The 11,302-nt window shown below is 31.8% G+C and overlaps 1 protein-coding gene across 7 annotated transcripts in view; it reads left to right on the top strand.

The window, feature by feature from the left end:
- LOC120075547 (S-adenosyl-L-methionine-dependent tRNA 4-demethylwyosine synthase) overlaps positions 1-11,302 on the top strand; it is a 13,226-nt gene continuing 1,924 nt past the window's right edge. The window contains exons 1-11 of one of the 7 annotated variants that reach the window (XR_005481352.1): positions 1-1,118; positions 1,295-1,410; positions 2,108-2,283; positions 2,967-3,157; positions 3,257-3,343; positions 5,030-5,187; positions 5,275-5,485; positions 5,573-5,736; positions 6,692-7,023; positions 7,131-7,201; positions 7,347-7,426. Coding sequence is in view for 2 of the 7 variants with exons in the window: in XM_039029035.1 (XP_038884963.1) it covers positions 282-1,118; positions 1,295-1,410; positions 2,108-2,283; positions 2,967-3,157; positions 3,257-3,343; positions 5,030-5,187; positions 5,275-5,485; positions 5,573-5,719 (1,923 nt within the window). In the remaining 5 variants the exon portion in view is untranslated. The other 6 variants (XR_005481355.1, XR_005481353.1, XR_005481354.1 and 3 more) reach the window with 6 other exon arrangements.

Raw genomic sequence — 11,302 nt, forward strand, 5'->3', positions numbered from 1 at the left:
TAGGACCAAAAAAGTATTTCCTCCATTTTTTTCCTTCAAAATGGGCCTATGTAGGACAGCCATCCGATTTACATTTGGGCTTGGGCTTCTGCACACTTCGGTTCGAATTGGGCCGGCCGCTCCGACCTGAATGCTCCGGCAAGGCAACGTTCTTCTTCGTCTTCTTCGTCAATTTTCAATTTTCTCTGTAGGTCGCAACAAAAATGATGCCAAGGATCTTCGCTTTCAGTTTACGCTCAATCAATTAACCTAACAGCAGCTGAAAATCAATTAAATTCGCCATGTCCTTTTCTTCGCGCTCCGCAAAGCTCACCCTTCTAGCTCTTCTCTCTGCTTCCACTCTGTATTGTTTCTACAAGTCCCGCCGTCTCAGAAAGCTTAAACTCTCCTTAAACCCTACTCTTTCTTCTCGCAGACCCAAACTGTTCTTTATTTCTCAAACTGGTACCTCCAAAGCCCTAGCTCATCGTCTGCTTAACGTTTTGAATTCCAATGAGTTGGTCTTTGATCTTGTCGATCCCAAGGATTATGAGCCTGAAGATCTTTTTAAGGAGACTTTAGTTTTGTTCGTTGCCTCCACTTGGGAAGACGGAGGACCTCCTCCTCATGCTAAGTTTCTCGCTAATTGGCTTTCTGAAAGCGCGGAGGATTTTAGAGTTGGTTCGTTGTTGCTTTCTGAGTGTAAATTTGCTGTGTTTGGTGTTGGTAGTCGAGCTTATGGAGAGACATTCAATGCGGTTGCAAGGAATTTTTCTAAGCGGATGAAGGCATTGGGTGCGAAGGAGATTTTAGCGGTTGGTAAAGGAGACGTTGATGGAGGTGATATAGATAGGTGTTTTGATGATTGGAGTCGGCAACTGCTGAAAGTTTTGAAGGTTGATGCGGTTGGAAATGGTGTGGATTTATATTCTGGGATTGGTGGGGACAGTGATGCTGAAAGTGTTGAGGAGGATGAAGAAGAAGATGCCGACCTTGGGGAGGAGGACATTGTTGATCTTGAGGATATTGCTGGGAAGGGTCCTTCGAGAAAGTCTACGAATGTAGTCGAAACTAATGGGAAATTGAATGGGAAAAAGGTTATGGTGACGCCGGTGATTAGAGCGAGCTTAGAAAAGCAGGTAAATTGTTTGAATAACTGTTTTTTAAAGGCAATTTCCGAGGGTCATGTGAATCAATACAAATTTGGACTGACTTGATAATTTGTCTTTGCAAAGGGCTAGTTGGGTTGGATTAGAGCCTCACCTCTTTTTCTTGTGTTGTTTGGTTGGCTCTTTGAATGGTTTTTCTTATGCAGGGATATAAAATTATTGGCTCACATAGCGGAGTGAAAATTTGTAGATGGACGAAGTCTCAGCTTCGAGGACGAGGAGGTTGCTATAAACATTCATTTTATGGCATAGAAAGTCATCGGTAATGTCCCACTTTACATGCTATTTTGCTTGGCCGTAGTGTGTCTTATTTCCTTTTCATGGTCCTTGTAATTCTTGATGTTTTAATGCATTAAGTGGCAATGGCATAGAGCTCCCCATTCCATAGATTAACATGTATGCCACTTTACTTTGGTAAATAATTAATTTCAGTTATTGAGGAGGATGGATGATAGAATATGATTGGATACTGGCTAGGTGAATAGCGAAAACAAGAATATAGTGGCAGTGACCGTCAAATCACTGCAGGATTCACAATATCCATTGTAGATCTTTATTTGGTTTGATATTCTATGCTCGGCCAATTTTTACATCCAGCTGAGTCTAATTTTATTTTTGGAATCGTTTGTTGTTCTGCCCGCGTGACTGATATCTTAAATTTCAACAATATCAGCAGAAAGTTTCATATTTTCTTTTCTTGTCTCCATACATCCTTGTTTTGTTGTTATGCTGGTGCAAGATGTGTGCTCAGAGGTCCTTTTGTTTGACTTGCATTATGAGTTCTTCTTCATCCTTGTTAAGTTTACTTCTCTGGCCCCTGGGAAATTTCAAGTTGACTCTTCACTTTCCTTTCACTCAACAAGGCTTTTCCTAAGCTCTTAACTTCTTTTAATAGACTGGTAAAAACTATCTATTGATTAGTGCTGTTGCCCACAGTAACTTTTCAATTTTGAGAACAGATGCATGGAGGCAACTCCCAGTTTGGCTTGTGCCAACAAATGTGTTTTCTGCTGGAGGCATCACACAAATCCAGTAGGAAAGAGTTGGCAGTGGGAGATGGATGATCCATTGGATATTGTGAATTCTGCAATCGATTTACACACAAAAATGATCAAGCAAATGAAAGGTGTTCCAGGTTAGTGCTCCTTCCTTACAGCTCTGGTTCGAGTAATAATCTAAGAAGCACGGATGAGGATATGACACAAATATGGACACGGTGACACATCATTTTTTTTTTAGAAAAAAAAAATTCTAGGATATGATATGACAAGGAAACAACGAACCAACAAAACTCATGCAGTAATCAATGCATTTCTATGACAGTCTTAAAAGAACATTTAACATTAACAATATTGATGATTTACCAAAAATTCAGATCCTACAATCAGCAAAACACGGGAACAATTGAGTCTGTCCAAGGAAATACATCCTTTAGCAACAATCTTGCAGTAATCAATGAAATGTCATTGATGAGTTTATGTTCACCTAAATCTTTTTATTTATTTATTTTTATATTATTTTATTTGGAAAGAAGTTCATGTCAACAAAATTTGACAGGCAATGACCAACGCTTGCTTACCGATGTGCAAAGCTTGTTCCTTCACAAAACAAGTGTAAAGCTAATTTTAGTTATTCAGATCCACTCATGTTAAGAAAACAAAAGTTCATGTACAATGCTAAAAAGTGAGATCTAGTTTTGCAACCCATGAATGGTTAAAGGTGTAAAAGCATATTTTCATTCATTGGTAGTTGGGATTTTAGTGATGAGGTGAGTCATTGATGCATGCCATCTTGTTGATAAGTGATGTCTTCCTGCAGGTGTTACGCAGGAGAAATTGGACGAAGGCCTGTCTCCAAGACATTGTGCCTTATCTCTTGTTGGTGAACCTATTATGTACCCAGAGATTAATACACTTGTTGATGAATTGCATCGAAGACGGATTTCAACTTTCTTGGTAACAAATGCTCAGTTTCCGGATAAAATAAAATTGCTGAAGCCAGTCACCCAGGTTTGCGTGCTTTACAAATTTAATTTTCTAAATAACATCAAATATTAGGCTTATACTCATGATACTAGATTACTTATCTGATTTCCATGATGCATGCAGTTGTATGTAAGTGTAGATGCTGCGACGAAGGAGAGCTTGAAGGCAATTGATAGACCACTTTTTGGAGACTTCTGGGAGAGATTCATTGTAAGTTTCCTCACACCCTCACCTCTTTCCTGGTCTGGTTCCTGAGCTAGGTTTCATCGGAATTAATGAGAAAAGTAAATCTTATGGAGGATGTTAAAATAAATAAGTTTAAAGTAAACTTTCCCTACCTCAAAACCTCATCTGGCCAATCACTTCTTGCCCACACTGGGTGCTCAATGGTCAAATACATCTACCTTACAATCTTGTTTGCGTGCCAAAGTAAAATTATTAAGCAACAAATGTGCCCCACTCTTCTAAAAAGGGGAAAAAAGGTATTCCTATCTTTAAGGAAGCATTTTATGACGAAGAGCAGGTAGTTTTAGTAATTTTCAGTTTGGCAATAAAAGTTTCATTAATTGGAGCAGGTTATTAGATGTGTTTGTGCCCTAAGTTTTCACAGAAAAGTCTCTGGCAGTATTCAGCCCCAATTACATATATTGTGTTTAATAACCATATTATCCTATTAACTTCTTCCTATGGTTATTTATCAGCAATTAAAATGATGGATTGCAAGAGAAGAGAATTTCAGGGCCTCTGGATGATTTGTGACTTGTGTGGTGTTTGATGAATTTGATTGCTTTTATATAATTAAATAAAAATACACACACACGTGCGTATAAATCATTGATATAAAACCAACCTGTGTGAAAGAACAACAAACAAAAAATGACTCACGAAAATAAGGGCTCGATCAAAAGAGAGGGGATGAGAATTAATACTCGAAAACATTTACAAGGAAGAACGTCAACCTTCCTGTAACCTAAAAAAATGAACAATTACCAAATAAATTTGAATTAAGATCCCAAAGAGAAGCCTAAACCCAAAACAAAAAATAATGACAAAATAAATTTGTATTAAGAGCCTAAAGAGAAGCCTAACTAAACACTGGATTCCACACTTCTCTTCAAGAGCTATCTCTTAGGATTACTCTTTTATTCCTTTCCAACTAGATAACCTACAAAACAACAGAAAGAGCCAGCTGGTCTGCCAAAGAACCCAACCTTGTTAGAAGTTAATTACATCGTTAGTATTATTTTAAAGGGCACATCATAAGCTGAGTGTTGATTCTTTTATGCAACTTATTAAATCATTGATATATCAATAAAATTTTATCATAAGTCATAATGTTAAACATAATATTTAGAAGGATAATACGGGATGCACCCATCTTTATGCATCCCCTCTCATCACTCACATAAAAAAGAAAAATAGTTAAAATATTTTAAAAAAATATAGATAATTGGACAATTTAATGCGATGCATGGAGATAGGTGCTCCCCAGCAGACACCTAAGTATTTTTCTATTTAGAAAAGCTACAAAAGATGCGATGCACATGACTTCATCACATCATTGCTGTATCTTTTTTGCTGACAGCTAAAAAGGTTCTTCAGCTTTATATCTTGTTGCTTTGTTGCCGTGACCTGCTTAGTAGTTTGGTAATCTTCTTTTTCATGTAGAAATGTGAAAGATTTGCAGTATCTTTACAAAAATCCTGAAAGACATTCTACTTTCTGGAGTACATTGTCAAAAAAGCCTGGATAAGGATCATATGTTGATTGTCAATTTGTTATCACACCAGAACTTAAGTTCTTTGATTATCACACTTAATCTTTCTGCCTCAAATTCTATGGACGGAAGGAAATATTCTTTAAATTACTGATTTATGTGCTTCCATAATGTTGCAGGATTCCTTGAAAGCTCTAAATGACAAGCAACAGCGAACAGTTTATCGATTGACGTTGGTAAAAGGGTGGAACACAGAAGATATTGATGCCTATTCAAATCTCTTTAGCATTGGTAGACCTGATTTTGTAGAAATCAAAGGCGTCACATATTGTGGATCGTGAGTTTATTTTTATTTATTTTGCATTAGGTGGGGAGGATATTGATTTGAAAATTGTGGGAGCTTAACTAGTCTAATGTTCTGTAGATCTAATACTTCAAAGCTGACAATGGAGAACGTTCCGTGGCATTCTGACGTCAAGTCTTTTTCTGAGGCTTTAGCTGCAAAAAGTCAAGGGGAGTATGAAGTTGCTTGTGAACATGTGCACTCATGTTGCGTTCTTTTGGCTAAAACTGACAAATTTAGGGTCGATGGCCAGTGGTTCACTTGGATAGATTATGAGAAATTCCATGACCTGGTTTGTATTGATGACAACTAATTTACCTGAAAGCTATAAGATGTTTAAGCTCCTTCCGTTAAATTTTATCCTTTTAAAAAATTTCAGGTGGCCTCTGGAAAACCTTTTGATAGCAAGGACTACATGGCTCCAACACCATCATGGGCTGTATATGGCTCCGATGAAGGTGGATTTGATCCTAATCAATCTCGGTACCGGAAGGAGCGGCATCATAGACCAAAACCCACATCCTGATAGCTTTGGATGTCCGGGTCAGTTTTGTTTAATGGTTTAATCAATTTTCTTTGAGGACTTCTGTAGTTTATATTGTTCTTCTGTGAAACAGCCTAGCTTGGCATTACTTATTTTTAAAAGGTGTCTTGCGTGGCATTTCCGCACATATACATGTTTAAACTCGTTCTATGTTTCTAATTATAGAAAATATAGAGCTTGCTTCGTAATGAAGTTTGGAACTTGTTTTCAAATTTTGGGGGAAAAAAATTTATAGGTTAAAGACAATGTCTCCTAAACTTTCATGTAATAATATTTTAGTCACTTTATTTTGAAATTCGTAATAATTTAGTTCATGAACTTTGGTGTGTAACAATTCAGTATTGTATTTTAAAATTGGTCTCAATTTCATCCTTATTATAAAAAATTCTATCAAAATTAAGTGTCGACTTAATCTATGTTTTTTCATAAACACTTTTAGTCCTTAATAAATTTATCAATTTACGTATGTAAGAAATCTCGTTGAAACTTAATAATATTTTCATGATGGGCCAAGTTGTAATAAATTTTAAAATACAAAGACTAAATTATTATACAGTAAAGTTCTCTTACACAATTAAAAATATAGAGACTATTATTACAAATTAAAGTTTATGGACGAAATTGTCATTTCCATGAACTAAAAATATTGTTTAACGAATTTATCTTTAAACTTAATTTCCTTGATTGTTTCTAAGATTTGTTCTTGGGGAAGAAAGAATGGAAAGTTAGCTGATAACTAAGACGACTTCTTCTTTTACCTTTTTTCTGGTTTTCTTAAACACAATTGATCATATACAATTGTAGTTTTTTATGTATTTATGCGTGGTTATGGTTTGTTCCATAAATGGAAACGACGTAGGGCTCCGTCCTAACCTTTCTCCTTAGACTAAAAGACACCCATAGAGGTACGTGAATCTGCCTCACACTTACTGCTAACGTTCAACATTTTTCCAGAGTCATGTCACCATCCACTTAAAGGTTGTCTACCTTTTTAGATTTAACAGCCGACGAATGACATTATTTCAACCTCAGAAGGCCGGATCGGGGCACCGTGTCTCTGTCCCATCAGTATAGTCCATGAGGTTAGGAACGGATCCTGACGTGTTGCCATCTACCTTCCTTCATAGTTCATACTAAAATAATGAATGGTACCTACAATATTTTTACTGGATCCAACATTCAGAATCAAAGAGCAAGTCCGATCAAATCAAGATCTGCCTTACCTTCAATATTTACTTGATCTAACCTTCAGATGAAAGAATAAGTCCAGCCAAATCAAGATCTGTGTTAGTAGTACTGTAGTAGTAGTAGCTCTTAAAAGTTTTTCATGATATACAACTGGCCTTGTGGATGTTTTCCTTGCTATAAATGTTGAAACAGATACCTTTTATAGGATTTTCCCGAAGCAAAGCTTGTCATTGCCAACTCCATTCGATCAGTTCGAGTGCAAACCGTGCAGTAAAGGTAGAGAGTCTTGAAAATGGTCACTCAGGATTACTTTCACTTTCAGAACTCCAAATTTACTTCCAGAATCTGAGTCTGAATTTTTTTATGGATTTTGAAATCTTAAGGTGTATCTTGTTGCATTAAAGAATGATTTGTGGTACAGAGTCTTCTGGGGCTGCTGGTAAATAACCCTGGGTAAAAGATGGAGAGACAAGATCCTCGTCTGCTGGTCATATGTCCCAGGTAAATTTCTTTGGTGATATGTGAGATTGACCATAGAACATAGTTTCTTCTATTATTTGGTCGTTTTTTTTAGGGAGGTCTACATACCATGAACCAAAGAGTAAGGATTACCATGGATTTAGATGTATTTGAAGGCTTAGGATTTCAGAATTAATGTGCTGTTTTGTAGGATTTGTCCTCTAAATTTTGGATTTCGATTCTCTCTTGATTTATGAATTTTTTTTTCTCATTTTAAAGAAGAATTATATTTTAAGGGTTTTTTTTTGTTTGTTTGTCTTTAAGCTTTCGAGAATGATTGGTGGAATCTTCATGAATGAACAAACATTTAAAACTAGATGTAGTAGGTAGTTTCTAATTTATTCAAATATCATTAAGCATTAAAACTTCATTATAAAAATTAACTAAGAGATCGTTTGTTTCGTGAACATCCTAGATTTCCATGGAGTTGACATCTAGATTATCGTGTTTGTTTTATTGTATTGTAAGATGCTCTAGCATCTGGAGATTCTCGGACATCTTAGATTTCCATGGAGGGCATATCGAAAGTTTGGATGTCCTTTTGAAATATGGATTTTCCAAATTCCTGAATTGGGGGCATTCCCCTTTTATATTTTTGTCTTATATATATATATCTTCCATTATATAATTAAAATAACTATTATCAACCATATATATCATTTTTCTTTTGTCATGTCGTAATTCTTATTATTTTTAAGCTAAGATATTCCAATTTAAATTTAAATTAATATTTATTTGATAAAAAATTTTAAATTATGATATATTATTTTGTTGAGAAAAATAACATTAAAAAAATAATGTAAATTGTATTAATTTAAAAGAAATTCAAATTGATAGAAACAAATATGTTATATAAGTTCAAGTTAATTATAAATTAATAAATGGTCATAAAGACTTTCTTGGAATATTTTGTAAATTTGAAACATTCACGAGTAAAAAACTTATAAAATAAACACACACAATAATTAAAATATTCTCAAGTATCTACAAAAATATTTCTAGAAAACAAATATCGTAATTTGAAGATGTCGAATATCTGTAATTTTGAATATATTCATATGTTATTTGGTGTCAGAATTTTTAAATTTGTTCAATTTTAATCTATGTACAATTTTAGTTTTTATATTTTTAGTAAATAGTAATTTGAGTCCTTATTGCTAATTTATTATTATTATTTAACCTATTTTGCTAAAAATTAACTTATAATGACTAAATTTAACTAAAATTGAATAAGTTCGAAATTATAGAAATCAAAATAGTATTAAAAGTGTTCCTATTACAATTTTCTTGCATAATAGCTTCTTAGTTATTTTCTTTTTATTTTACTTTATTGTTTGGATTTAAATCTTTGACCTAGATCGAGAATATATATCTTATTATTATCATCATCACCACCATCATTATTATTATTTCTTATGAACTACTATGTTTTGCCTCCCTCCATTTATTAGGCTTTAAAAATAGTCTATGAAGTTGAGGTTGGCCCTGGTAACCTATTAAGAGAAAAGGAAGTCATGGTTTAGCTATGAAATTCCCCATTACATGAATTGTACTTTTGTCCCCCTCCAAAATCCTTGTTTGTCCATAGGCATATAAAAATGTGTATTAGGTAAGAATAAACCAATGGGTATTATTTTGACATTCTCATACAACAAATTTCAATTTTTTTCTAAATTTCCTACCAACTAAATACCCACCTAAACATGTTTAGTTCGTCCTATCAAAGTTTGACCCAATCTCTTAATAATACTTACTTTCTTCATTCCTCATCCCTACTTTAATAAGTCCTTTGCGCAGATTTTTTAACAAATGCATGAATTTTATTTAGATTGTTTTCAAATATTGAAAAATGAGTCAATTTATTTATTAATATAACAAATTGTTATAAAATATTGATAGACATTTTGCTATATTTAAACATATTTTTAACATTTTTTCCATTTAAGAAAATTACGCATTTATCAATGTAAGTAAATATTAAAATATTTAATTAAGCTAAAAGGATTTTTATTCAGTTTTTTTAGAAAGATTTTTATTCAGTTATAAAATAGTTTAAATAATAATTTTATTTATTAATGTTGGTAAATATTGAAATATTTGAACTCATTTTTTTAAATTTTTAAATTTTTTTTTTTTTAAAGAAAGTAGCATATATGTGTTTGGTTGCATTACGTTGATTTTTTTCCTTATTACATATTTTGGAGATTTTTGTCAATCACCTTGAATTATTTTAGATAGGGTGTTTAGATGGAATGAATTAGGATAAGAATAAGAGTGAGAATGAGTAAAGAATACACGTTTCTTTGTTTGGTGTAAGTTTTGAAGCTTTAAGCATAGCAATAACCTCTATTCCTATGCATTCCTTACATCCATGGATGATGATGACTATCCAAAAGTATGAGTTTTCTTCATGCTTATTCTCTTTTTCTTTTAATACATCAATTTATTATTTTATTTTATATTATTAAAATTAATTAATATATGAATATTAAATTTGTAATTTAGAAAATTATATTAATTTTTAAATTATAATATTTTGAATTTAAATACTCCAAGTTCATAAATTAATTAATTATTCTAATAAATCTTGAAGCAATACACTATTACTATTAATTCATTAATAAATTATGTATGTAATTGATTAATTATCATCATGAATAATATTTTATGAGATTAGTTTATAATAGTTATAATTAGTTTATCATTGATTAATTATAATTCATTATTTTTAATCACAAAATATTATATTTATTTTTTCGAATTGGTTTGGATTGTTTTATTAATTAATACATTATAATTATATAAATTCATCAAACATTAAATTATGTAATCAAATAACCTTAAATAGAAAAATCTAAAAAATATTTATATTTTATAGCAAAAAAAATTCTTATACTTTTGAAATTTTTTTTGCTATAAAATGTAAATATTTTTAAATATATTTTTATATTTAAAAAAGGACCCCAATTCTTCCCAATGTTTGTTGAAAAGGTTATTTATTTAAAAAGCACTTTTAAGTGACTATTCCGTCATCTCTATTTATCTTAAAATAATAATAATATATTAAAAAAATTCTTGAACTTTCATACTTATTCTATTTTTGCCTCTTGAACTTTCTAAATTTTGTATTATAAATAGATTTATTTCTTAATCTACTATAATGCTTTTCTTGCATGTACATAAATAAATATGTACATTTTCACGGCAGAAAATGGGAGAAAGAATGGATAACTCCAGAGGATGCATTTTCCATCCCTATCTTGACGCTGCCCCTGTTAGCATTTTTCTAATTTATTATAATTTTTAAATCAATGTTATATTTTATTATTATTATTATTATATAAATTTTATATTTAAATTTCAAATTTTATTGTTTAATGGTTAAGACAATAAATATGTTTGAATTAGTGTAAAAATTGAATATGTTTGAATTCAACATTGAATTTAGAATTTAGATTATACATGAATAATTTTATAGATAATTATTTTCTTCTACTATAAAATTTGAATTATTTCTCTTTAAATTCAAATTGTCATTTGGAACTAATCTTATATATATATATGTAATGTAATTGTTTTAAATGGTAAAATTATATTTTTAAGTATAGCAAAATGTCAATGTTTATCAGTAATAGATTGCAGTAGATTGTAATAGACATTTATCCGTGATAGACTGCGGTAGACTACGAAAATTTTAACTATTTAATTAATATTTTTTCATAGTAAGTTAATTGATTTAATAAAAAAAAATCAAATGGGAAAAAAATTCTCATGAAACCCGATTTCTGTAAATTTTTCGTGCAGAATCTCTGCTTCTGTCCCATCCGAGAAAATTTCTATACATAAACTCAAGTGTTT

This window comes from Benincasa hispida, chromosome 4 (assembly GCF_009727055.1).
Source record: "Benincasa hispida cultivar B227 chromosome 4, ASM972705v1, whole genome shotgun sequence".
Classification (NCBI taxonomy): domain Eukaryota; kingdom Viridiplantae; phylum Streptophyta; class Magnoliopsida; order Cucurbitales; family Cucurbitaceae; genus Benincasa; species Benincasa hispida.